The following is a 27,654-nucleotide window of genomic DNA, read 5'->3' as shown; positions in this document are numbered from 1 at the left end:
TCACTTGTTCGTGTGCAATCCCTACTCACACAGGGCCGGATCGCATTAATTAAGCGCATATTTACGTTAGCTTGATCACAGCCAGAGGCAGTGAGCGAGAAAGTTTAAGATGAAGAGAGGGCGAGAGAAGCGAGAGACAGACAGAGTTCATATTTGCTTTGGCAGCAGAGCGCGCAGTGTTGGATTTCTGTGCCAGTACGTTTCAAAATGGAGTCGAATTAAATTGCGAAGCAGCACATAAAGAGATGGAAGCGGCGCAAAGAGGAAGCAGGATGGGGCGTGCATATAAAAAGTTCAAATGGAGGAATGAATAAAAGAAGGCCAGTGTGTGCACGTGTTTGAGGGAATGAATGAACGATAGCGCGGGAGCAAACTTTATGAACAAGAACAAAGACGGGACAGGAAAGAGAGCTTCCTGTAGTGATGAGCTTGACTTTGCCAAACATTCTGTGTGTGTGTGTGTGTGTGTGTGTGTGTGTGTGTGTGTGTGTGTGTGTGTGTGTGTGTGTGTGTGTGTGTGTGTGTGTGTGTGAGACACTAAATGAATCCATAATACACCACAGTTCCCTTAAAAGTAAATGCTGCCCAGAGATTTAGCTGCCTTGGTTAAAGTTTGTGCTCTCAGAGTGCTTTTCTTTAATATTGCTTTGGCAATATGCTTTTTGGAAATTTAGTTTCAGAAGCCTGTAATTAAAATGTGTACCAGGTATGTAAGAACTTTTAAATCATTTGTGGCGAGCCGGCCAGAGATAAAATCCAGAACCCTAAAGTTTTATTTCAGACAAAGGTCATACACACAGAGACAAAGGGGGAGGCAAAAGAGAGTCCAAAAAAACGGTGTAAAAGTAAGCGATGAAGAAGCCAAGCAGGAACACAGGGAAGTTAAAAAGAAAATGAAAAAGGGAATACAATCTGGGAAATGTCTGGAAAGCTACGCTGTGTAAAGTACAAGTTCTGGCAACTGTAAAGTGAACAGTGGTTTGTGTATATACTGAAGAGACTGACTGGCTAATTGAACACAGGCAGCATGTAAAAAGCAGAAATATCGAGCAAAGGGCAGAAGTAAACCAGCAGACGAATACAATTCTCCAAATTAAAGTGGAACAACCAAAAAAAGAACCAGAAACGGGGGAATTTTCTGTCCTTTCACATTACTAGAAGTAATTAGAGCCACAGTTAGTATTTACATTTAGGTCCTTATATATTTGGACCTAACTAAACATAGTTTACTGAAATCTATTCCAATTATAGTTATATATTGGACATGGACATAATTACTAGACTCTCAGCTTTCCTTTGACTGCATCCATATTTAAATTAGATCAAGGGTTTAGGAGTTTCAGCTCCTTAACATGTGTCACTTTTTAAAGGGACCAAAAGGTAATTGATTCAAAGGCTATTTCATGGACAGCTGTGGGCAATTCCTTCATTGTATCACTATCAATTGAGCAGATAAAAGACCTGGGCTTGATTTGAGGTGTCGTGCTTTCATCAGGAACATTTTGCTTTGAACAGACAACGTGCAGTCAAAGGAGCTAAAAGCTATCCTTAAGCTGCAAAAACAGAAAAAAAAAAGATCTGAGAAATTGCTACAATAATAGTAGTGGCAAAATCTACAGTTTGGTACATCCTGAGAAAGAAAGAAAGAAAGAAAGAAAGAAAGAAAGAAAGAAAGAAAGAAAGAAAGCAAGCAAGCAAGCACTGGTGAACTCAGCAATGCAAAAAAAACCTGGACGTCCACAGAAGACAACAGTGATGGATGATTGCAGAATCATTTATATGGTGATGAGAAACCTCTTTACAACAGCCAGCCAGGTGAACAACACTCTCCAGGACGTAGGCGTATCATTATCCAAGTCTACCATAAAGTGGAGACTGAATGAACGTAAATACAGAGGGTTCACTATAATCTGCAAGCCACTCATAAGCCTCAAGAATAAAAAGGCTAGATCGGTCTTTGAACTGTCAACCTCTACCAGAGTGAAGTAAGAAAACAGTATGGAGAATGCGTGGAACAGCTCGTGATCCAAAGCATACCACATCATCTGTAAAACCGCGGAGGCAGTGTGATGGCCTGGTTGTGCATGGCTGCCAGTGGCACTGGGACACTAGTGTTTATTGATGATGTGACACAGGACAGAAGCAGCCGAATGAATTCTGAGGTGTTCAGAGACATACTGTCTGCTCAAGTCCAGCTAAATGCAGTCAGATTGGACAGTGTTTCATAATACAGATGGACAATGACACAAAATATACAGCCAAAGCAACCCAGGAGTTTTAAGCAAAGAGGTTGTATTCTTGTATGGCCAAGTCAGTCACCTGATCTTAACCCAACTAAGCATGCATTTCACTTGTTAAAACTTTGGACAGAAAGGCCAACAAACAAACAGCAACTGAAAGCCGCTGCAGTGAAGGCCTGGCAGAGCATTAAAAAGGAGGAAACCCAACACGTTGTGATGTCCATGAGTTCAAGACTTCAGGCTGTCATTGCCAGCAAAGGGTTTTCAACCAAGTATTAGAAATAAACACTTTATTTTCAGTTATTTAATTTGTCCAAGTACTTTTGTTCCCCTGAAATGACGGTATTGCGTTAAAAAAATGCTTTAGTTTCTGAAAGTTTTATTCAATCTTTTTGCTTAACACACTGAATTAAAGCTACATCTGAGTTGTTTCATTTAAAATTCATTGTAATGTACAAAACCAAAATTATTTTAAAAAGTCTCTGTCCAAGGTAAGTCCAGCTTTAAATGTTTAATCTTCAGTTGAAACACATTGTGAAGACATCCCACTATATGAGCTGCAATAGTTTAAGCAACAGTGAAATAATAAATTATGAAGAAAAAGTGCTTTAGGATCATTTATGTTGCATTTTTATTTGAACTGTACACAGCCACATAAAAGCATCACAGGCAAAATCTTTGTGTATTTTTTAAGTTGTTTCTGTTAAAAGAAATGTTCAGTTTGAACTTGAAAGTAAAAGCAAAACTCACAGAAGACTCATCAGAGGAGACGATCCATCCCTAATCTACAAAGGTCGTTATAGTCAAGTCATCTTCTTCTCATCACTGCTTAATCACCTTGGTTTCCTCTGCATGACTGTCTCAGTCATGCAGCTGAGCTTTGTATCGCTACAATCTGTCAGCCCTCTAACGACCCTCCCCCTTTCTGTCCGCCCACCGTCTCATCAGCGGTCTCCCGTTCGAAGCGCCCGTCCAAATAGGTTAAGCCAGTTCAAGGTGTCCTGATGCCAATTTCACAGCTGACATGCTCTTTTAATGTCATTCATGGACCTTCAGCACAGCGGCTTCTCCCCCCATCACCACCCCGCCTTTCTGTTCTTTGTCACCATATTTGACTGCGCTGTGACTGTAGTTAGAGAAGATCAATCAGTATAACGCTTCTAGATTATCTTTCCTATTCAAATGCGAGCTTTCACCGCCCTTTCCTCTATGAAAAATGGTCACTGGATTTCGACTATGAACTTGTTATGTCATTATGCCATTTCGTTGGTCAGATACTGTTGCAGCGTCTTGGACACTTCCTTCAAATGACCTCTCACCAGCAGTCACGTCAGGTCCAGAATGTGATGAACTAAGCCTGTCCATTGTCGATTCAGCTTCCTTATTAAAGCAGTTTATTGAGGTTCAGCAAAAAAAGTCATAAACATATGCACCAACAGCAGAAAAATCAGACAAAGAGGGACTAACTTTGGTTCTTGTGGTTCTCCAGTGTATTCTGGAGGTGAGTTTGGCAGGTTAAGAGGGAGAATACATGCTCATAATTCATTAGTACAGCCATGATTCAGTTTTTCATTTCTAAGGACATACTGTCCTGAAGAAGAAGGAGAAGAAGAAGAAAAAATCCAAATGGCAAAATTATTTTAGTGCAGTGTCCATAATTACCTGAACCACAAAGTCTAAAAGCTTGTTAGAAGTTACATTTTTATTTTTATTAAGCGTTACATTGCATCACATGCTTTTATTTATTCTATTTCTGTTTCTGTTGCTCTGCACAGACCTCTTTCTGAAAGAGGCGGGTGTAGCTGCAGCTCCAGTTTGATTTAAAGTTGCACATGCTGAAACCGAGCTCAAAACTGTGCAGGCGTGGAAGAAATAATGAGCTGTGTGTTATTTTAAGCTGAAACATACACACTCTGGGGACATGTGGTACTTGCATTAACTGGTTAAAAAGGGGTATAATGTGGAGCCTTTAGTAACTGTAAAAAAGTGATATTCAAACAATAGCATTGCAGATGCTGTGGCCTCTTTAGCGTGTCACTCTGTGGCTGGAGCAGTATGGAGATCAAGCCAGCAATAACTGCATAATCTTCTCCTATTCGGCTTGAATCTCTCCCCTCTCGCTGCTTTGCTTTGTTTTTTTCTTTCTTGCCCGTCCCCTGAACTCTGTCTCTATTCCTTTATGTTGTCTGTTTCTGTGTCCCGGACTCTCCTTGTCTCCCTCCCCCTCCTGTCTGTCTGTGGCTTTGTTGCAGCTGACCAGGAGAAGAGGGAAAGGTCACACTGTGTCTGAGGGATCAAATGGCTAACCTTTAACCCCCCCCACTAACCACTGAAGTCACACAACAGAGAGAACACACACCACATGCAACGTTGCGTGTGCAAACATGCACTCCACAGTAGATCTGCATCACTAAATACAGTATGTATATGCTGATGAGGGTCTTAAACTGTATTTTATGTGCATTTGAGTGTGTGTGTGTGTTGCCAGTGGAATGTGGTTTACTGTGTAAGATTAAAAGCAGGGGCTCTGTAAGTTTGCGTGTGACTTCTTTCTAATAGCCCTGTAATCCTGCTCTCACTAGGAGCCCCTAATGATTGCAGCTAGACTGGCATGCATGACATCACACACACGCACACGCGCACGTTTACATGATCTAACACATGGCTGCATATAAACATACAGGATGGAGACTCACATACACACACTTAGGAAGTGGCCCAACGTGTGCAAACAGTTTCACACACACACACACACACACTCTCACAATAATAGCATGAGGTGCGACACAGCACACAAAGCTGGAAAAGTGTGTCACAGGCATCTGTTAACACGTGTACATATGCTGACAATTGTAGACAGATAATTATATATAAAATATGAATGTGAAAAGCCGGTATACACGCATTTACTGTATGTCCTCCATGATGGGCCTGTCTGAGAAGCAGATGTGGATGTACACCCTGGGGCCAGGGCAGTATTTACACACAGAGACAATCTCACAGTCACATTCTCAAGTCAAGAAGTGCGTTTATGTTTCACGCACACACACACACACACACACACACTTTAAAAACACACGCAAAACTCACATTAAAGCATTTTTTGATGATGGCTTTGTGAGTGTTTGATGTATAGTGTGGCTAGTGAGAATATTAAAGGCTTAAAATTTACATCCAATGCTTACTCAGACAAATCTGAAAGCAACATATTTCATTTTATTCTGGATTAAATTCATTCATCTTCAGGGTGCCTAAATCATTGGTTTTAGCTGACACGCCTGTGAAAGCATTAGCATTTAAGAGTCCAGACACAAACACAGGAGCAGCGCATTTTTGCTTAGCCTAGCTCCGAGATGTAGTTGATTGACCCATTTCGGTTCTTCACATTTGTTTCAGTTTTTAGTGCTGTTAGCAAACTGATGAACCTCATCACACTGATAAAAGTAACAAAAACAAGTAAAAGATTTAACAATTTTTTTCAAACAAATGTAAATTTATAATCAATACCTCCCAATGGCTTAATTTATCAGACTTTAGGTGGATATTAGTGTGTCTCTGTTTTTATTATTCCTTGTATGAATGCTCTTAAGCAACTGCACATCTACCAAATACCACACAGTCAGCTAGCTGTCTGTGCACTGCCCTGGTTTTGTAAATATTGGAATAAAAGCACTGTTTTGCAGCCAGTCTGCGACAGTGGTATTCCTGCTTACACACAGGCCTGGGGAGAAGGTAGACTGGGCAAACAAAACACTGCATCTAAGAGTGAAAGTGAATGTGGTGCATGCTAACATGCTAAACAACACAATATAAACACATTGCAAGGAGAAATAAACAGACCAGATGGCCAGTAGAGCAAAATCTGAAAAAGAAGGATGCCTCACTCAACCTTTAAAGTGTTATTTTCTTCATGCAAGTCAAGTAGCCTTTTTTTAGCCTTAAAATTCATAATTAGAGTGTAAAAAATCCATTATGGAAGCTGTGCAGTCTATACATCACCCTGCTCTTGTGCTAAAAGCATGTGGGAGTGATTGCCGTAAGATTTGTGTGGTGTTAATTGTTTTGAGTCCACACAGACTGCTTACAAAGATCCGCCTTTTAGTATCTGTTAAATTTTGGTGATTAGGTTTGTCACTTCACCATTTTTGGGCTGCAAGCAACACGTGTGTGTTATCAAACAGCAGATGGCCATAATGATGCAAACCATTGAAATGGCACATGCTTGTAATTAAATGAGCCAATAAGCAGTCTTTATTGCCATGTGCCATATTGGTGGGAAATGCGTGTAAAATTAGGACAAAGCTATGGAGGGCTTTAAAAGAATGCCTATTTAATTTTTAAATGTTTGCCTGTGAGTTAAACCCAGCCCTTTACTTCCTGTTCCTGGGGCCCTGGTGCGTTGTGCATCCTGTGTAGTGAAAAGGTGATTTTTGCACTGGTTTGTCTCATTTACACACACCATAGCTCAAAAGTTTGCACATTAGTCAGGTAGAAGCCGGATGCCTAATGCAGCTTGGGATATTTGGTGAGGAGGTGAATGCAGTAAGCATGTTTTACAGAAAAATAAAACTTGCACAGGGCCCTGGTTAATCACTTTATCCATATTTGCCATTTATGGTCTCAAACAGTCACAACCCCTCCTTTAAACTGTAAATATTTAGCCATTTTTGCCAGTCATGCAGAGATTTAACAAATGAAGTACAGAGTGTATTTTATTTGTTAAATCTCTGCATGACTGAGTCAGCTTTGAACTACTGCTTTGAACTTGAGCTAAGCTTGGTTCAAAGCTGATTAGCTCATAAAAAATAGGTTAATATTAATATGTGTGCATGAGAAACTGAAACAGAGGTGAATTGTTCCTTCTTTATTTGAAAATAAAACAAAAGTTGTTGATGAGATCCTCTGAACGATTCATTTTTTGTTCATATCCAGGTAACGTTACTCGAGGACACAGTAAGGCGGGAGTGTCAAGAGAGGGAAGAGCTAACTGCTGCGCTGTCTCAGGCTCGCCAGGAGCTCCTCGGGCTGCGATCCCAGGCATCTCATCAGGACACCTTAAAGCTTTCACTTCCAGACCACTTGGAGAGACACACACCAACAGGGAACAAAAATGTACACAAACACGGTCAAGCCCGGGCACCGCTCACTCGCTCTTTGGCCTCCCCAAGCAGACTCCGGCCTTTGCCCGCCTGCACAGACAAAGGCAGAGGCCAGGGCACGGGTGGAGAACAAGTGGGATTGGGGAATTTGGAGTCCTGGAGCAGTGGGAGAGTGCTAGGTGGAGAAAAACAGAAAGAGGTGACACTGCCCAAACTGAAAACAAGCTACACAGTGAGTGAAGTCAAACGTAAGGTCAATTTAGTGATGGAGAGGAAGGAGACGCTCTGAAAAGCAAGCCAAACAGGCCTGTACGTGTGTTAATCAGTTACTGAACGAAGCAGATATCAATAGTAGTTTAATTATGTTTTTTACATTCGTTTTAATAGCATCTTATTTTTCTTTTAAACTAATTATCTGACTGACTACTTTAAAAGTTGCACACACACACACTCAGATAAGGCACTGCGCCTGAGTCCTTGTTTGCACACTAGTAAACTCTCAGTACACACACTCAGCAACAGATATGCACTTGTTTTCTCACAACCTGACTCACGCAGACTCACTGGCACGCACAGGATTTCACAAACAACGCACACTCAAATACACACACACACACAGCTTTAAGGAGCATGACAGCATGTCCCTTGCCACCCGTGGACACAAACAAAAGGCAGGCAAACACAAAAGAAACTGTATGGTAAGCATCCCCAGACACACAAACACACACACACACACGCACACAACAACAATTACCTAGCCTTCTCCCCTGAGGCTTTGTGTGTTATTGACATCATTCACTCTGTGGAAGGTCTTTCCATCCCCTCCTCCTCCTCTCTTTTCCTCTTCCCCTACATTTGGGATAAATTGGCATGATGGGAGAGATGTGTGTGTGTGTGTGTGTGTGTGTGTGTGTGTGTGTGTGTGTGTGTGTGTGTGTGTGTGTGTGTGGGGCATGGAACTATTTTCCCTGCTTACTGGCACACATGCACACAAGCCTTCGCTCACCCCGTGTCCCTCTTTCCAATCCATCTGCGAGACAATGCACACGTGCACTTCATTCACTTAAAAAAGGTGGGGGGGAAAAATTATTATATCCTGCCAACATTTCCTGTTTGCCAGAACACACACATATGGTTTATCTGCTAAAAAACCTTTGTCGGCGTGGAGAGGATGTTCTCAAACAAAGACTGTGTGCCAGTAAAACCTGCACATATGTTCTTCGAAGGGTTAATAAGACATTTACCACAACACGTAAAGGGGGGAAAGTTTACCTCAAGTTGACTGTCATCATTGTAGTAATAAATTTGCTACTGGTTAATTGCATTTTTCAATTAGGTTGTCACTTACTTCAGAGGCTTCCACTTGCTGTAAGCTTTGGTGATTCTATTGACTTCCTTATAATAAAAACAACAAGATACTGGTTCTTAGTGTGATTTAAGTGCATTTTTTGTGCTTTGTAACAAGCACAGTGTTGGCTTCCTGTGTTTCAGTGTGTGGCCTTGTGTGTGTTTTATACACTGCCTGTGACTTTGCCGTGTGTGAGTTTTCAGAGAGTGATTATTTATATCCTAACTCTACCATCACTCACCTTAAGTCACAGAAAGTTCTTACTTGTATAATTGTGTCCATAGTGTACTGTCCATTTAGGTGTAAGAGGAAGACTTGGCTTACTTCTTCAAATTTGAGCTACATTTCTTCTTCTTCTTCTTCTTTTGTTCTATATTAGTTTTTTATATACATAACTGCTTGTGTGAGTGAGAAAATAGGCTTCACAGTGGAATCTTGACCTTGATCTGGAATTGTTGTTAACAAAGCAATCCCAGATTAAGCTCTGTTTACTCACTTATCGCAAATCTTCTTGCCTTATCACATGACCTTCATCACATGGAGTTTGTTCAGTTGTTATGGAATTGTAGAATTTTACTCTTTAATATTGTGAGCGCTTCTCATGCACGTGGGCTCTCAACTGCTAAGGTGAAACTGGATAATTCACAATTTAATTAATCTTTTAATCAACAAATTATCATGGACTATGTGTAAATGATGTGTAAAAAGTGTAAAACAAAATATCTGCAAAATCAAACATTTTATTATTAATCTCACAGGAACATTTTAATTCGATAAAGAGGAAATTCAAGTTTCCAGCTAACAGTTGCAAGCTTGATTAGCAGCTGCTAACTAACATAGGAACAATATGCTGGTTCACTCGCTAAAACCAGAGTGATGACTTTAGCCCATTATTAGCCAAATTATTGCATTAAAAACACCACAAACACCATCAGGAGTACAAGTTCAGTGATGTGAATTCGCTCATGTGACATCTAGCACATAGCTAACTGTTACACTGTTAGCTGTCTCAGTGTGGCCGTGCCCCTAATAATGCAAACTTTAAGCATTAATATCCTTTAAATGTGTCAATGATTAAAAGAAATCAGAGCCATTGAATGGAAGACTTGCGCCATCTCCATTCACTTCAATGGACCTTTTTTGTTTTTTTACAGGAAGGGCAGAGTCTTACAATAGCTATGAAAGTTAGCAACATATGCTAGCCATGCTAGAGATATAGCAGCACAGAAGTTTAAAATGCATTTTTAAATTTAAGAAGTTAAAAAACAACCTTGTATGTTACCGGCACATATTTAAACATCCAGGAACTATTTGATAGTGATGTGCGGTACCACAGATTTTCTTTCCGGTCCGATACCAAGTAATATTCAGGGTGGTATCGACGATACTGATCCGATACCGATACTTTGTACAAAAACTTATTGTATTTATTGTATCTCAAATTATAGCATCATAATGATTACAGGACATCAGATTACTTGTTCTTATCACTTAATAATGCAGAGTTCATCATATAGAAATAAAAAAAACTGAAGTTGTGCGCTATTTGAACACCTTGCCTGCCTGCTGCACTAAAGGACTCCGTGAAAGACGTCTGTCTCGCCCTAGCAGCACCTGTCCCTGTCCTCCTCTTCAGCCTCAACATTAGGGATGGGTATTGATAAGATTTTCATGATTCCGATTCCATTTTCAATTCTGTTTAACGATTTGATTCTTTATCGATTCTCTTATCGATTCTTTTTTTTTTTTTTTTTTTTAAAGAGAACACTAAGGTCGATTAGCTTAGAACTCTGTTTTATATCTTCTCTTTGAACAAGATAGAAATTTAGGAGTAACATGGCCTTACAATCATTTGCAAAATTGGCAAACAATTCCAAGGAATTGAAACAGGTCGAACCGGTTCTCAACAAGAACCGGTTTTCGATACCCATCCCTACTCAACATACGCTCGTCATATTCTGTGATATGATTTTCTCTGAGGTGTTTGACAAGGTTAGTGATGTTGCCACAACCATACATGCCAACCCTCCCGATTTTTCCGGGAGAATACCGAATTTCAGTACCCCTCCCGAAAATCTCCCTTAGCCACCATTCTCCCGAATTTCTCCCAATTTTCCACCCGGACAACAAAATTGAAAAACCATATCGCAGAATTCATAGCGCGGCCCAGCCAATTCCAGTTTCCAACAATGGCGGCAGTGACTTAGTTTTAATATTACTCTCATTTCTCTTTCTGGGTCGCAAAAAAACTTTTAACATATTTTCAGGTGAGAATGTAGCTGTGTAAACTTCAAATATCTGAGCCGACCGACACATCGTCTTCAAACCCCCGCGGTCTTTCACCACTCGGGTTAAACATGATATATAAGTCACTTTGATAACTGAGATTAAAGTTATTAGATTAGATTCAATTAAATTTAACTTTATTAATCCCTCGGGAGGGTTCCTCCGGGGTTTTCACACAGCTGAATAAACGTCAAACAGAAAATGATTAAACAGAAGAGTTTATGCCAGCGCCCGGTTATATTTTAGATTTGTGAGTGCGCACGCCAAGGGGCTGCGAGACATTTATACAGCCGTATTTCGCACATGACTATGAAAGGCGGAAGAGGAAGTAGTTCCTTTGAATGTAGACAATCCGAATGTTATCGTTTCTTTCCACTGTGTTCCTGTTAATGATAAACTACAAATTTACTCTAAATTACTAAAATATCAATATTTTAATGTGAGAATTGATTCTAGAACATAAATGATTGGTATTGGAGGAATCGATATTTCAGGATCGATACGCACATCACTACTATTTGAGGGCTACATGACCCGACACAACTCTGACTTACTCAGGGGCTCTGATAGAAATAAAGGGGGTTTTCTATGTAGACCAAACCTATTCTTGTGTCAGTATATATGATATATTAGGCTTCTGATTGGCCATCATTTCTAATTAAAGCTACATAACTACCTGCTGCTCTTGACCGCACATAAGATTGTTTTTTTGCATTTTGATGCAGACAGAGATTTAAAAATAGTGCTTATGTGGATGTGAAATGTCAGTTTGAAAAAACACCTGTGCACCTGTGCGTGTAGCCTGAGATGTTTTTGGAGTCGCTGGTTTTTTGGCCGTATTCACTGCCGCTTGAGGCTAGCTAATCGTGACAAACAATATGATTAGAAATCTGTTTAGTATATGACAGAAAACTACTAGGTGATTTACAATAAATCAAGGGTCATTTTCTCAAGTGTATGGAGGTTTGGTTACCAAACCCCGTGAGCCCATTTCACGGTGTACATTTTCATTTGCCAAAACAGAAAAAATAACGTTGGATTTAATAACGTCAAATAAAGGCTGGTAGTACACAGTACACGCTGCCTCTGTGATAGTGATTTCCTGTGGCACTGAATAAAATAGAGCCATCATTATCGTTATTACTTGCACTGTGGTTTTCCTGCTTTGCAGAGACAAAATGTCCACCATGAAAGGCATCTGTTCCAAACATGTGCTGCTCAAATTCTGACTTTTGACCTTTGTTTTATCTCTGTTATGCATCTTACCTTCATGACCGGCATATCTGCTGACTATATGAGGAGCTAACCCCTTTTTTTAGAGATGTTAAAATGGTCTCCCCACCCCTCGTCTGTAACTGCCACACTCACGCTATCTGCTGTGACTGCACACAGTTTCTCTCTTCCTTTCACCCTCAACACAAACACCCATCTCTCTCGCTCTCCCTGTACCTCTGACATACACACATATACACACACACACACACACATAAATCTGCCTCCATGTCAATACTCTTAATCGCTTCGGCCTTCTTTTGGTATTCAACCCTTGTGACCCTGATGCTCAAAAGCAATTCTTTCTTCACTTTATTTTTGATCCAGTCAGCTCTCTCTCTTCTAGTCCCCTCTGTTCTCATACTGGGGACTATTTCTTTGCTCTTGCCCTTGCTTTGTAGCCCTTGACCTGGTGTCCTTCCTGGTGTGTGTGTTTGAAAACGACCCACGGGGCATGTGTGTGTGAAAAAAAGATGGTCTGAGTAGATACAACTGAAGTCCTTCTTGTAACATCACTGATATGACTCCTTGAAACTCCTTCTAGATCTCGATGCAGGCCCACAGCATGAAGTTGGCACAAACGACGCTCTTAAACTCTCAGATTTGTCCATACACACAAACATTTGTACATACACTCACTTATGTCACACACACACACACTGGGAGTGTGATCTCCTCAAGGTAATTATCATAGCAGGGCAGGCATGCACACGTGTCTCTGGGGAATCTGTGCAAGTTCCTCGTAAACACACACACGCTCCAGGGAGTGGCGTGTGTGTATAACTAAGCCCTTGTTCGTCACTGGGTGTCCCTGAACGCCTTTGTCCTACGTCGATATGGTCGTTTCGGAATTCGGATGCCCCGTGAGCCCTCCCACACCCCATAATTAGTGTCACCAAGGCAACCAGAGAAAGAATGCTTGTATTCTTGTCGTGGTGGCAACTGCGTAAGCGCTGGGGGCCGGAGGTGCTAGTTGTAGGTGTTGGGAGTGGGAGGGTGGGGGGTGAGAGACCTCAGTCTGTCACTTCATGTGGTGTCCCATGGATGCTTCACAGACCCGCAGACAGGTTGTGATACCGTGGATGGATCAAACTTTAAGCCTGGGTGATAATTTCCTTGTCAGTTCAGCTAACGTTTGCATTTTTTTCCCTCTGAGTTGAACATGTAACCTGTTACCTGGTATAGGTGCCCTGTGTGAAAATGTAATTACTCCCTAAACCTACTGACTGGTTGCGCCACCCTTGGCAGCAAGAACTGCCGTCAAGCGTTTGTGATAATGGACAATGAGTCTTTTATGAGGCTGTGGAGGAATTTTGGCCCACTCTTCTTTGCAGTATCCATGGTTCCAGTAATTATGGCAAGCAACAAAGCAGCCTCAGACATCACACCACCACCACCATGTTTGCCTGTCTGTCATGTATGTCATGAAATGCTGTGTTAGTTCTACGTCAGATGTAACAGGACTCAAACCATCCAAAAACTTTAGCTTTTGTCTCGTCAGTCCACAGAATATTTTCCCAAAAGTCTTGGGGATCATCAAGATATTTTTTGACAAAGAATTTTTCTATGGGTGTTGTTTTTGCCCAGTGTCTTTCTTATTCTCGTTAGCTGGGTATCGGGATCTCCACCCTTGGTCACCGCCTGGCACACATTGCACCTGACCCCTATGGTGCCCCCTGCAGGTGGTGGGCCTACAGGAATGTGAGTCCATGTCCCTTCTTTGGGCTATAACCAGCACGGCCCCGTGGCCTAAGGCCCAGTCACCAGGCACTTGACCTCAGGCACCCTCTCCAAGCCTGGCTCCTTGTCATTTGTGAGCTGTGGTGAGGCCAGCTGCTGCTGAACTTCATCGGTAACAAGCGGATGAGCAGTCAGGTTGCAGCCTTCATTTCTACCTGGTCGTGTTTCTACAGTAGAATAACTGTTGCCATCACTTTGAAGTGTATTTGTGCTGAATTTCATCGTTGTTTTGTGTTGTTTGTGTTCATACCCAAATGCTAAGAGAAAGATGTGTCCTCATTAGGATAGGGATTTGTGTTGGTGTTTGGGATTGTAGCCTCAAGTGTTCGATTGTTAAGTAATAATTTTGATACAGTGTGTTTCAGGTCATTTTAGAGAGTAAGATGAAAGTAATGTAATGGGTGGTATAATGAATGATTTTCTCCTTGGAGTAATTAAGTAATGTACTGCATTACTTCTAATAAATGTGTTATGTCTAATGTGTGTAATACATTACCTTTTTGAGTAATGACTCAACACTGATCACAACATTAGACCACACAACATACAATTAATTTGCATAAATGTAATGTGGTGCTTAGTAATGGTGGTAACTCTCAGAGCGGAGCTAGTGAGAACCCAATAAGAATCGCTAAGAGAACTGATAAGGAATTGAATCAATAAGTAAAATGTATCATAGAATCAGAATGGCTAAGTTCTTATCAATTCCCATCCCTAGCCAATATTCCTTAACATCAAAAGGAGCCAGTTCAGGTGGTTCGGGCATCTGACAGGGGTACCTCCTGGGAGCCTTCTGGGTGAGGTGTTCCCAGCATGTCCCATCAGAACAATGCCCCGGAGCAGACCCAGCACAACTGAAGAGATTATATCTCTTGGCTGGCCTGGGGACGCCTTGGTGTTCCCCTGGATAACCCTGAGGTGGGTAGGGAGAGGAAGGTCTGAGCTTCTCTGCTTAGGCTGTTGCTCCCACCACCTGGCCTGAATAAGCAGAAGAAAACTGATGGATGGATCTTTCTTATTGTCATTCATGAACTCTGACTTTAACCAGTGCGCCCCAGGGTGGCTGTGGCTACAATGTAGCTTGCCATCACCAGTGTGTGAATGTGTGCGTGAATGGGTGAATGACTGAATGTAGTGTAAGCACTTTGGGGTCCTTAGGGACTAAGTAAAGCGCTATACAAATGCAGGCCATTTACCATTTAACTGTAACAAGTGAGGCCTACGGGTCTTTAGATATTGCTCTGAGTCCTTTTGTGACCTCCTGGATGAGTTGATGCCCTTTTGGAATAATTTTGGTAGGGTGGCCACTCCTGGGAAGGTCTGCCACTGTTCCAGTCTTTCTCCATTTTTGGATAAGGCTTAGAAATAGCTATGTAACCCTTTTCATACTGATAGATGTCAATGATTTTGTGTTTCAGCTGTTCTTGAACTTGTTTAGATCATGGCACGATGCATTTCTCTTTTAGCCTGCTTCACATTGTCAGACAGGTTAAGTGATTTCTTGATTCAACAGGTCTGGCAGTTATCAGGCCTGGGTGTGGCTCAGGAAATTTAACTCAGTTTTCTAAAAAAAAAAAAAAAAAAACTTGTTTAATTACAGTTAATCCATGATGATTTAACAAGAGGGAGCAGGGAGCTTTTCACACAGGGCAAGGTAGGTTTTAATGGCTTTCCCCCCCAGCTTACTAAAACAAATCATTGATTAAGAACTGCACTTTATATTTACTCCGTTTATTTTTGACTAAGTTGACTAACTTTTGGTAGATTAGACAAGTAGTAGTTTTATTTCCATCAAATGCTCACATTAAACAGTCTGACAGCCTGGACAAGACGGCACCACGATGATTACAACCTCAAAAACTAACAGTACAAACTAAAAACAGCTACTACACACTTCAAGCAAGTGAACACAATGTTTTGCTCATTTGGAATGAAAGATCAATAAAACTCCTACAGGAATAAAAAATGTAAAAAAAAAAAAAAAAAAAAGCTACATTGAAAGTCTCTGTGTCATATACTGGCAGAGAACCACAGGTAAACCAGCAAAGACATATTTGTGAGTAAAGATTAAACATTTTATGACATTTACTCTGGTCATCAGTTAACTGTAGTGCCTGTGGGTTTGTTGAAGGAGAAAGGGGACAAGATGAGCATGATGAGCATGCAAGTCCTCACAGAACAAACTGAATGACCCCAGGAGCCACAGAGCTTCTCTTGTAGCAACTGGTGGGTCTCTACTTTCCTCTGCTGACTGCTTTTGGTAACTACAAGGCTTCAGGCAATAAAATCCTGTGAGCTGAGCTGTCACTGAACAAAGTGTTCCCTGCATTAAATACTGTGTTGTTGCCATCTTTGACATGATCAAAGACATTCTGTAAGTAAGTGCCACTTCACAGCAATCTTGGTAACACTTCTGGTCAATTTTTGAGGATTTATTTTGAAATTGTATCTTACTTTAATGGATATAAAACCTGCAAACAGAATCGCAAAGTCAAAACTGCTCTCCAGGCATGTCTTAAAATTAAGTTTAACAGTTATCACAATTCATTCTACCTAATTTTTTAGTTTTTTGAAGATGAAATATAACAACACCCGTAGTCTGTGACTAGTCCATACAAACAGTTACTTATTTATTAAACGAAATATTTAAACTGGTCTTTTAAAAATACATTTCACTAATATTTTCTTCCTTTATTTTAAATTGGCGGATGGATATGTTCTAGCGGTAATAGTGACAAGTCCGGACTTTCCCGTAAATCACATCACAGAAACCGTTGGTGGCGACCAGTGGCGATGTGTTCTCTTCTGCTGCCTTTGGGTGACGTCGGAAATGTAGCAGGCATTACCGGCAGTGACGTTTATTGAGTAATACGTAGAAAACTGTCACTAGTAGTGCTACAGTGAATGTTAATGTAGTGCCAGTAATAAAACTGATTTGATTCATGCGTCAAGTACATTTTGTTTTCGGGATTAAATTGTTTATGGTGTTTATCTGAAGTATTTTGACACAGGATTTTTAAGGTGAAATTGAAGCAAAGAGTTGACTAGTTTAAAACGGAAAGCAATGAAACATTATATACCAGGTGAAATGTTTTGCTTATTATTAAAATATTTGTAACTTATATTTAGAATATTTAAATACATTCAGGTTACGTGCACTTGTGAAATTTAACGAGTCAGCGTTGCGAGACTATTTACCACCGCGGATGTACACAGCGTTTCCATCGAACAGCATGTTGACGTCACGCACTTCGCCAGTCACCCTGCTCCGCTGTTACCGTGTGGAGGCTGTGTTCGCTGTAGCTGCTAAACGTTGTTTTTCAGGTGAAGATGGCAGCAGGTCCTCTCTCTGTATCTTCCAATGCCTCCACTAACAATGATGGGATTCTCATTGGCGACAAATTTTACTCAGAAGTGTACCTTACAATCGACAACTCGCTTGTACCGGAGGAAAGGCTCTCAACGACGCCGTCGATGTTCGACGGCCTCGACCTGAACACAGAGGCCGATCTTCGTATTCTTGGCTGTGAGCTGATTCAGTCAGCGGGTATTCTCCTCCGGTTGCCACAGGTAAGCGCTCTTGACTGCAGTGCATTAGTGTTGGGTGTTTAATAATAATAGGCGAAAGTTGATGTGGCTTGTAGTTTCTGCGGCCTAGTTGTCAGCAGTGTGCTAAATGTTAGCTCTTGACGTTGGCGTGGTGGAATTAAAATGGCGGCGATCCATTGTGCAAGGTTAGGCCAGTTTACACAAGACGATGTACAATTATGCTCTTTTTTTTCGCCCCCGTTCGACAGGTCGCAATGGCAACAGCTCAAGTACTTTTCCATCGTTTTTTCTACTCCAAGTCCTTCGTCAAGCACAGTTTCGAGGTAAGTGTGTTAAGAGTTTCCGGAGTGTTGCCGGGCCGCTGTCGGCCGGTATTGTTAGCATAGCATTGCATAACGTTGTACCTACGTTAGTGGCAGCCATATTGTCGAGTCTAACTCCACCAGTTAAAGAACTCAACGATGAAGTGAGATCTCCTATGAGTGTGAAACTGAGCACAGACTCGAAGTACACAATAGCACTGCATTAAAACACTTGCACTATTGTAGTGTCAGCATTGGTTTCAGTACATCATTACGTTTGTAGAGTGGATTGATAGGTATGTAAAGAGTACACATCACCCCCCACAACAAAACAGGATAGGGTTTATATTGTTGCCTCTTTTTTTTGTCTCGTGTTTGTGTTCTGATCACTTGAGCTCAGTTTTCTGTAGTAAACATTCCTGTTTGCTTATCATTTTATTTTCCAGATTGTTGCCATGGCTTGCATCAACTTGGCCTCCAAGATAGAAGAAGCACCACGGCGAATACGAGATGTCATTAATGTTTTCCATCACCTGAAGCAGCTCAGAGGAAAAAAGTAAGCACTCCAAATGAATCCAATGTTCTCCTCTTGAAAATAATTATTTAACATGTAAAAAATGCTGCATTGCAATGTTTTTTTTCCTGTTTTTGTTTTCTTATTTTTGTATTATGTAATGTTTGATGCTGATCTGTGTTTTTGCTGTGAAAGTGCCCTTTTGTTTATCCATGTACTCTAAACCATTTTAAAACTTTTCAGTTTCCGCTTCACTGGTAGTTTTGCAGTGTAATTGTCTACATTTAACATCAGTTTGACATTGCACTGAAATTAATGCCTCAAACAACTGGCTTCAAAAATTCAAGTCTATTATTTGTAAGACACAGTCACAGACAAAGCAGCTGTACCTGTGTCTTCATACAAATCTGTTGATGTCAATATTACAGATTTTGGCATTAACTTGACTTCTTTTTTCCCTTGCAACCAACTAACAGCGACCAGCTACATTTACCAAAGCCTGGGTGATGTGGAATGGTACGTAAGATGAAGCTGTCGGCATGAACCATGATGCGAGGGGGGTCTCCCTCCTCCCCCAGGCCCACCCCACCCCCTCCTGCGGGAGACTCCCGTGGTCTGAGCCACCGCGGGGCACTGGGATCGGGGATGACAGGTTGGCCGAAGGTCCTTGGCCCCCGGGGCGCCTTGAGGACTCCTGTGGTTCAGTCTTAAGCTTTGGGTATCTGTCCGTCATTCTGCGGACCCTTGGGTAATGTAGTTTTCTTCTCTGACTGCTCCTCACCATGCATTTTAATTGTGCTTAAAGAGCAACACCCCATCCACCACCAGCTGCAACCATGGCTTTTAAAGAAGTATCATCTTGTATGTTAGAATTAGAATGATTAGTTGGTTACTGTGAGTCTGTCGGTTTTGTGAGGGTCAGTGCATGTTCTCTAGCTTCAACAGTTTGCCATTATATGCTGTTAATTTGATATTGCATTTCTTAAGTGTAGCTGTGAGGTATATATAAGAGGTGTAATGTTAGGTTGGGATTTGTGCTTGTTGTATTGTCTTTAGTCCTCAGAGGTTATTTTTGTTTTCGCTTTTTTTCCATGCATGTGGTTTGTAGTGTAACATTCACATTAGAATATATTTCAGACATTAGAATTGCAGACTCGGAACTTTATATTGAAGTTTACTGGTTTGTCAGGGGTCGTGCTATATAATGAATGACTCTCACAAATCATTGTGGTTTAATTCCATTCCAGATTTTAATTCCATCTTGTGGGCACGATGACAGGCAACTTGAGCAGACGTTGGTGTATCAGCTTTGTTCGTTCGTGTTTTTTTTGTTTGTTTGTTTGTTTTTTGTGGATTTTCTTTCCACGAGTTTGTCTTCATCAGTGGAATGTTTTGGGGGTCAGTGAAGCGTAACTTGACTCAAAAAATCTCTGCTCTGAATGTTTTCCTTCAAAGTCTGGATTGCCTGCATCCAGACAGTGGTTTTGGTCAATTAATTTGCAGTATACTGACATACAGTATAAGAATATAGATGAGAATGAGTTGTGATGGAGTACAGTAATGGCGGCTTTCCATTTTTATTTTAAATTGGCGTTAAGATTGAGGTTCAAAACGTCTGTTGTGAAATCGTAATGTTAGCACCAAGTTGATATTTCTGTTAAGGCTGTGGCACAGGGTGTGTTTTTTGGGTTGAGGGCTGTCTTTGAATCTCACAAGCTTTCACTGGAACCACAGGAGTCCACAAACCCCAGCAAACTGTCAGGCATGCAAACAGTTAACTGTTGCTTTGAGTTGGTTGAAATGGGAAAAACGAAGGGGCGCAGGAATTCAGAAGGGCACTGTCTTTTTTTCTTTTTTTAAATTTTGTTTTGTTTTTTTTTTTTTTCTTTTAAATGCAAGAGGGAACCAATATTTTATTTTGATTCCTTTGCAAACTAGGACTCCAAGTCCATTGATACTTGATCAGAACTACATAAATACCAAAAATCAAGTCATCAAAGCGGAAAGGCGGGTCCTGAAGGAGCTTGGATTTTGTGTGCATGTCAAGCACCCTCACAAGGTGAGTTTCTTTTCTTTCTTTTTTTGGGTAATAACATTTTAAATGTAATAAGCAGCTAATGCAGCTGTACAGGAGACAGGGTTAAAATATTATTCTTACTTAACAGAACTGGTTTGATCTTGGAGACGCTCCAGGGGCTATTGAGCAGGGTATTTTTTTAACTTCAGTGTATGATTACAGATCGTTGTCCTGTATCTTCAAGTCCTGGAATGCGAGAAGAACCAGACATTGGTGCAGACAGCCTGGTAAGTTAATAGTTTTTCACAGACAACCCCCCCCCCCCCACAGCAGCAACCTGTGTCATGTCTGCAAGAAGTGCTACCAGACCTGGGCTAAAGATGAAGTTGAACGAGTTTCAAATGGTTGAATTTCAGAAGAGCACTTGATTTATCTGCCAGGAACTTGGGACTGACCCATATGTGGACCACCTGTCAGATAAGTAATGTTCAAGTGCCTACCAATTTACAGGCACGCATTTGAAAAACATTCAACAGCCATTTTGCCCAGGTCTGAGGACGACATTTCCTCACTCCATTTGAACCCTTCCACTTTTTTTTTCTTCTTTTCCCTGATGGAGCAATTTGTGTTATTACAAATTTACTACTTGTCTCACTCTCTTATCAGCCCTTACATGGCTTACTGTAAAGTCTTTTTTTTTTTTTTTTTTTTTTTTAAATTTGCGGTGCCCGGGGGACTTGGTTTAACTTTGTCCTTTCTCTCTACTCTTTGATTAAAGGGTAGTCCATGCTGGTAAGTCACATAAAGAACCTCTGAACTCTGCCTCCTCCAACCACATGACCTCAGGAAGCTCCCCCCATTGGCTGGCTGCCCCTCTCCAGACAGCCAGTCCCAATGCCGAGATTCACTGAAGGGGGCGGGCGGGACTTTACCCAACAGCCAGCATCGTCTTGTTTTCTCTTGGGTGTCCAAAAGGATTTGTATTTTTTGGTCTTGCTATAAAGGTTTTCATCTGTAATAACTATTTTTGCCAAGTAGCTACAGATAGATGTATATTCTAACTTTTTTTCGTTTACTTGCATTTATCAGTGAAGTAAACTTAGCCAGAACAGACTTTTTTTTAACTAGTTTACCTGCCTTTTTTTTTTTTTTAAATTTACAGTAGGTATTGTGTCTTGTCCCCAACTGACGTGGTGTCCAGACATGTGTCTGTCTTACAGGCTGATCGAGTTCTCAGGTTTTGCCTCCATGGACCTGTCTCACCCACGCAGCACTCAGAATCCAACATCCATGTGTTATCTATAGCAGAGTTGGCATGCTAGTTTTGTTCTAGGCAGTTTGGACTGAAGACACTTTATCTGAATGGCAGGTTTTCAGCATTTGCAGCAAACTTTTAACTGGAGCAGTCCAAAATTTTATGTATGGTTGGAAATTGGTATTGACAAGGTAATCCCAGTGCCACTGCAATGCAGAGGAAGTTTGACTGTGTTAGATGTAGTTTTTTTCTTTCTTTCCCCTAATGGTGGGTTTCTTGTGTGAGCTTTCTGGGATTAGTGTTTGGGTACTTTAAGGAGTCTCACCACCATGTTTCTGTTATCACACTTCTGTTTTTGTCTTTGTGACATCTATTTCTTAAGGACATAGATGTGACACTACCCCGTAACTTGCCTGATTCACAACCTGGCCATCATGCCATTCCTAATACTCTCCCAATGTCTAATCTCATTTATTCATTGTCCTAGACAACCCTCTGACACATAATCTGTTTTTAGCTAATCATCACCTGATGTCTTCTAGAGAAGACCTCTAATGAGTCTTACTAGAAGGGAGTTTCACTCAAGTGGACTTTGTGGTCATTTCAGTTTGCATTATACAGTTTTTACCTAAAGTGGTAAATGTTCTGTGGCTGAACCTTGAATAAATGTTAAAATCCGTTTTTACTTTGAGCATATCAGCATACCACTGACTTCAAGAACCACCAGTTGCATGCTACATGACATGCTGTGCTACCCAGTTCCCCTCAGATTTGTGGCAGCTGCATCTTAGATAAATATTCTACATCTGCGAGCCTGCATGTTCCCCACCTTGTATGGCATGTGCCCTTGTCTTAATCGTCATTAGAGCGTAACCTTGTTGGCCTCCGGGCACAATTAGATGAGGTGGAGTTGGCAGGTTACCAGTAGATAATTATTTTTTCACCATCCGTGTCTTCATGCTTTATTTGTGATGTGATGCGCTCTCATGGATGCCCCAGAGAGAAATGGACAAAGTTAAACCTGAGTTTATCTCACTTGAGCACTGTGTCAAATCCAACAGTCCAGGGGTCCAGTTAACAGTGCTTGTTCAAAGAAAATTAAAAAAGTTAAATCCCTGGTTAGGAGCTTGTACTGTAGAGAAATGTTACAGATTATTAACCTGCAGTACTGGGTTATAGTCAATGGGTGTAATATTGAAAGATGGATTTAAGGTTTTGTGTGGAGAAGATGCTATGTTTTTGTTCGTTCTTTTGTCTCCATAGGAACTACATGAACGATAGCCTGAGGACAGATGTGTTTGTGAGGTTTCAAGCTGAGACGATTGCCTGCGCTTGCATATACCTTGCTGCCCGAGCACTGCAGGTGAGAGGAAATAGTGAAAATCTGAAACGTTTTCCTGTTGATAGTCCCACATTGGCACATCAAAATGTCTTTGTCTAATAAGAGCAATTTGATAAATAACTCTGCCTTTCTTTTTCAGATACCGCTGCCAACCAGACCCCATTGGTTCCTGCTGTTTGGAGCCACGGAAGAAGAGATCAAAGATATCTGCATCACCACCCTGAAACTTTACACCAGGAAGAAGGTAAATATGAGTGCAGCGCTTTCCTATGCTTTGCATTAACTATAATCCATCCACAATGAGTGTGTTTTGTGACTATTGCTAAATAGATTACGCTCAAGTCCTGAATGATAAAACATGTCTAGAACACACTGAAGCATGGGCCGTCTTTAGTCGATTTTAAAAAGCACTGGGTCAAGTCTTGGTCAGACCCTTTGAACTCACATGTTGGATCAATGGATCAACTACTGTGATTGGCCTGTTCCAATTCCTCAGTGCTTTTTACGGCTACTTCCCCCCCAGTTTTTAAATTTATTAGTGAGAGAATAACAATCATGATTCCAGTATAAGGAATAATAATCATCGAGAGCAGGACTCTCAAATGTGAACACGTTTCTGGAGGGAGATTTCTGAAACTATCAGGATTCATGTGAGGGAATGTACAAACAAGTGGGAAAATAGAGAGCTCGACATGCTCCTGATTCTTCATTAAATGCTGGTAGTCCAGAAGCAGGACATCATCAGTTACCTGAATGGCTCACATAGCACTGTAATGTAGTAGCATAATTGTTGATAAACCATCAATTTATCTGCTAATAGTTACATTAGGCTGCGCACATTCCTTCTGGGCATTTAAAATGTGATTATAGCAGAAATCAGCCAAGCATTTTGATGTGACTGGAGACTAAAGCAGACAACTTACCCATTAGACTTGAGCTGGGACATGAAGCAAGCAGAGGCTTCACTGTAACTGAGAGCTTTTCTGTGTTCAGACAGTGTAGAGTCTAAAAATTCAGATGAAATCCCAAATTGTACAGCTCAGCAGGCTGATCCAGCAGCTGTGGAGGCAAAACTTTATTTGTCAGTTTATTTTCCATTTGTTCAAAACTGAGCTTGAGATTCTCAAATAAAATAAAAAATACATGAAGTTAAAAAATGTTTTAAATTTAGGTAGGCCTTAAAAACAATTGAAAAAAAATCACGAGTAGTAGAGTTAGTTCAAAGGCTGATGTCATCTTTCTGCAATCTCGTCAACATATTGTGACAGATTACATCGATCCAAGGTTAAAATAAACTAGCATACACTCCTGCACTGTATGGCTCAGGGGAAGGTGCCTCAATGAAAGTAAGAGCTCTTGGCAGACTTGGTGTAAACTTTTTTTTTTCCTTCCCTTAGCCTAACTATGAGCAGCTGGAGAAGGAGGTGGAGCGAAGGAAAGTGTTCTTGGCAGAGGCTAGGATAAAGGCTAAGGGTCTGAATCCTGATGGTACTCCTGCACTGTCCACGCTGGGTGGCTTCTCACCTGCTTCCAAACCGTCCTCCCCTGTGGTCAAGGTGGAAGAGAAGTCCCCGAACCCCCAGACTGTCAAACCAGTTAAAAAGGAACCAGACAACCGTACCCAGGTCAACAAGAGTCCACATAATGGGTAAGAAACGCATTTTAAGTCAATATTTTGCCGTCATTTGTAACAAGGTAATAGTTGTGATCTCTTACTTGCCTGATAGTCTGTTTTCAAGTTCAAAATGTTTGTCTTCAGGTTAAGGAAGGAGGTAAAGATTGGGAGGAACAGTAGGAGTGGAAGTCGCTCTCGTTCAAGAACGCGTTCGCGGTCAAGATCGCGCTCCTTTCGCAGACAGTAAGCTCTACAGTTTTGTGTTTTAATGTGTGTGAATGTGTAGCTCTACCTTCCTAATGTTTAAAAAGATCTGATTTTCATAGTCTGGTTGTTTCTCATGTCCATTTTTCCCACCTGTTGTTTTCGCAGTTACAACAGCAGACGCAGCCACTCAGGGACCTACAGTTCTCGTTCACATTCTCGCTCTCACAGCCGTAGCCCATCACCACAGCGGCATCCGCCGTCACCACTCCTCCCCCACCTTAAATCCAAGTCCAGTCACCACAGTAATAGCGACTCCAAGCCCAGCGGTCGTCACAGCAACAGCGGAGGTGGAGGCTCCGGTCATAAAAGGAAGCGCTCGCACTCTCGGTCGCGGTCCCGCAGTCCAGTCAAAGTAGAAAGGGACCGTGACAGAGAGAGGGAACGCGAGAGAGACAGAGACCGCAGCTCCTTCGATCTGTCGTCAAAGAAACACAAACATGACCGAGGAAGTGGCCATCGAGACCGGAGGGACAGGGAGCGGTCCCGATCCTACGACAGGGACAGAGAGAGGGAGCGTAGCCACAAGAGCAAACACCACAGCAGTAGTGGGCACTCGGGACACAGCCGCCACCGTCGCTGAGACCCAAACCGACCCCCTCAGGCTCTGGGGCTGATGGTCACATGAGTACTTTGAGTATATGCAAATCAAATTAGACGCGCCCTCTGAACATTGACTGACAGATTGATGTTTAAATTTAATATTTGTGCAGAAGGTAAAACAGAAGTTAACCAAACATCCATGTAACAGAAAAGATTCTTGTACCTTGCTTTATTGAAGACCAAAAATTTTCAAAAACCTTGTCGAAGCTGCCGTGACTGAAAACACGTTTAATTGGATTTGCCATTTTGTGTACCAGCAGGGGTCCTTCCTCTGAATTTGCTGGGTTTCTCATACACACCTGGCGTCAGACCATCAGCGTATACAAGTTGATTTTAATTTTTCAAATTTTGTTGAAGTCACAAAACATCTGCCCAGCATTATGATTCATCTCAGTGGAAACAGTGGAGCCAGATATGTCACCACGTGTCTCATGTACAAATGTCTTTGATGGAATCGGGTTGCTTTGAGTCTCCTACAGAGCAGCAGATCTGTAGCTGACATTTATCTTGGGTGGTTGATGGTTTTGCGTCTACATGCACACTGCAGCTGTGACCACCACCATGAGGTGCTCTACAATTACCTTTAAACATTTGCCCAGACTGGCAAAGGCAAGGTTGTAGTGTGACATCAGCTCCAGACCCAACCATATATCCTGACAAACCATCTAGCCTACCCAACCCAGCCCCCTCTTGTTGTTGTTCCCCCCCCCTTTTTTTTTTTAGTTTTACATATAATGTTATGGACATTTGGGGGGGAAATTATTTACAGTGTAAAGACGGAATGATGACCACTGACAAAATGTGAATGCTTTGATTTATAAAAGCAAATGGCTCAGTGGACGTACTGAAGAATAAATGTAAAATAAACATTCAGGAAAGATCAAAATGTTTGCACAGTCTTTGTTTTCTTTTTTTTTTTTATTGAACAGATATGTGGCTGATGCTGTATTTTGTACAGTTTCAAGAGTACTGTCTATTTGACTTTTTATTTTATTTTTTATTTTTTGACCTCCCAGCAGGGAGTGCAGATTTGCTGCAAAAAGATTTTAGGGTTGTCAGTTTTGTTACACTGGTTTTTAGTCTGCACGTGTTCATGTCCAATTTTTATTCAGTAATAAATGAGCTATGCCACTGACCTGTACACTCCTTTATTGAATTTGTGCCTGGTGTAAAAAAACAAAAACAAAGAAGCATTGGTTCTAGTGGCAGGAGCCGTTGTTTGATTTGTATTGTTGCCTTAAGTGGAGACAGTGAAGTCTCAGCTGATCGGAGGGTAAACTGAAGCTATGATCTGAAATGCATGGACTCAAACAGTTGGGAATACATCTGATGCAAACGGTTTAATCCTGCTAGTTTGAGTTGGAGGCACGGTACACATGAAGGTTAAAAAGAAACTGGGAGGAAAAGTGACATTTATGGCAGCCAGGGGGTGCTGTAGGCCTTAAGTTTCAGTGTTATACAGCTTTCCATGTGTCCTCACTTGAATATCCTAAAACACTGATTAAGAGATTTAATGTAAGAAGGCCAAACGAGTTTAATTGTAGCCACAGCTGATACTTCAAACTCAAACAAAAAGGGATTCCAGAAGGTTTTGCTATGTATGTTTGTCATAGTTGCCATGATTGAGCAAAGTTTAACTATTTAGGGTCTGTTTTTAAGCAGGATTAATGATGAGTCATTGTAGAGAGTCAGCAGGCGGTATTCAGTCACCATTAATGGTTTTAAATACATTTTTTCCTGCTAGGACAGCAGCTCTCTGCATGTGTTATCAGTCACATTATGGTGATTTGTAAAACGTGCAGGTATTCGTTGAAGAGATAGCTGATGGAGACTACCGAGTATGTCAGAATTCCTGATGATGGACGTTAGTGGTGCTCCATGGAGATGGATGGTGAGAAAGGCAGTATTTTTCCACCAGCCCCGCAGAAAAATCACTATGAAGCGAGATAAGGTGTTGGAGGTCACTTACAGGACTGACATGATATTCTCTGTGATTCACAGATAGTCCTGTAACACGCTGTACTCCAAGCAAAGAGGCTTCAGATCAGTAGTCACTGTGGTTACTTATGTGTTTATAGTACGAATAAACAACTGAAAGAGTGCATCGCAAGCTGAGCCCGGCTCACTCAAAACGTCCAGCTGTCAGAAATGATTTGTTGCAGTTTAACTGAGCTTGATCTGAATTTGATTATTATATGTAACTGCTAC

The 27,654-nt window shown here is 41.3% G+C and overlaps 2 protein-coding genes across 4 annotated transcripts in view; both read left to right on the top strand.

Annotated features, from left to right (window-relative positions):
• The window catches only part of lekr1 (Leucine-, glutamate- and lysine-rich protein 1), a 98,292-nt gene extending 89,466 nt beyond the window's left edge, over positions 1–8,826 (top strand). Inside the window, exon 12 of the mRNA XM_086261121.1 lies at positions 7,173–8,826. Within this exon, the coding sequence (XP_086117247.1) occupies positions 7,173–7,628 (456 nt within the window). The 3' untranslated portion in view covers positions 7,629–8,826. The remainder of the gene's footprint in view (positions 1–7,172) is intronic.
• An 8,390-nt stretch (positions 8,827–17,216) lies between these two features.
• Positions 17,217–26,581, top strand: ccnl1a (cyclin L1a). 3 transcript variants are annotated; one of them, XM_086261122.1, is made up of 10 exons: positions 17,217–17,555; positions 17,783–17,857; positions 18,283–18,392; positions 20,289–20,409; positions 20,590–20,654; positions 22,886–22,985; positions 23,104–23,208; positions 24,362–24,612; positions 24,724–24,822; positions 24,952–26,581. In XM_086261122.1, the coding sequence occupies exons 1-10, from the start codon at positions 17,316–17,318 to the stop codon at positions 25,424–25,426; spliced, it is 1,641 nt and encodes a 546-aa protein (XP_086117248.1). In that variant the 5' UTR covers positions 17,217–17,315; the 3' UTR covers positions 25,427–26,581. The 3 variants fall into 3 exon arrangements, with proteins under 3 accessions (XP_086117248.1, XP_086117251.1, XP_086117249.1); XM_086261125.1 differs by lacking the exon at positions 17,217–17,555 and adding an exon at positions 18,827–19,002 and having other exon boundaries at positions 17,826–17,857; XM_086261123.1 differs by lacking the exon at positions 17,217–17,555 and adding an exon at positions 18,827–19,098 and having other exon boundaries at positions 17,826–17,857.
• The last annotated feature ends 1,073 nt before the right edge of the window (positions 26,582–27,654 follow it).

Source organism: Aulonocara sp. 'chitande type north' Nkhata Bay, linkage group LG14 (genome assembly GCF_057382095.1).
Source record: "Aulonocara sp. 'chitande type north' Nkhata Bay isolate Kocher_YH1m ecotype deep benthic linkage group LG14, A_spYH_male_GT1.1, whole genome shotgun sequence".
Lineage (NCBI taxonomy): Eukaryota > Metazoa > Chordata > Actinopteri > Cichliformes > Cichlidae > Aulonocara > Aulonocara sp. 'chitande type north' Nkhata Bay.
This window is presented reverse-complemented; position numbering and strand designations above follow the sequence as displayed.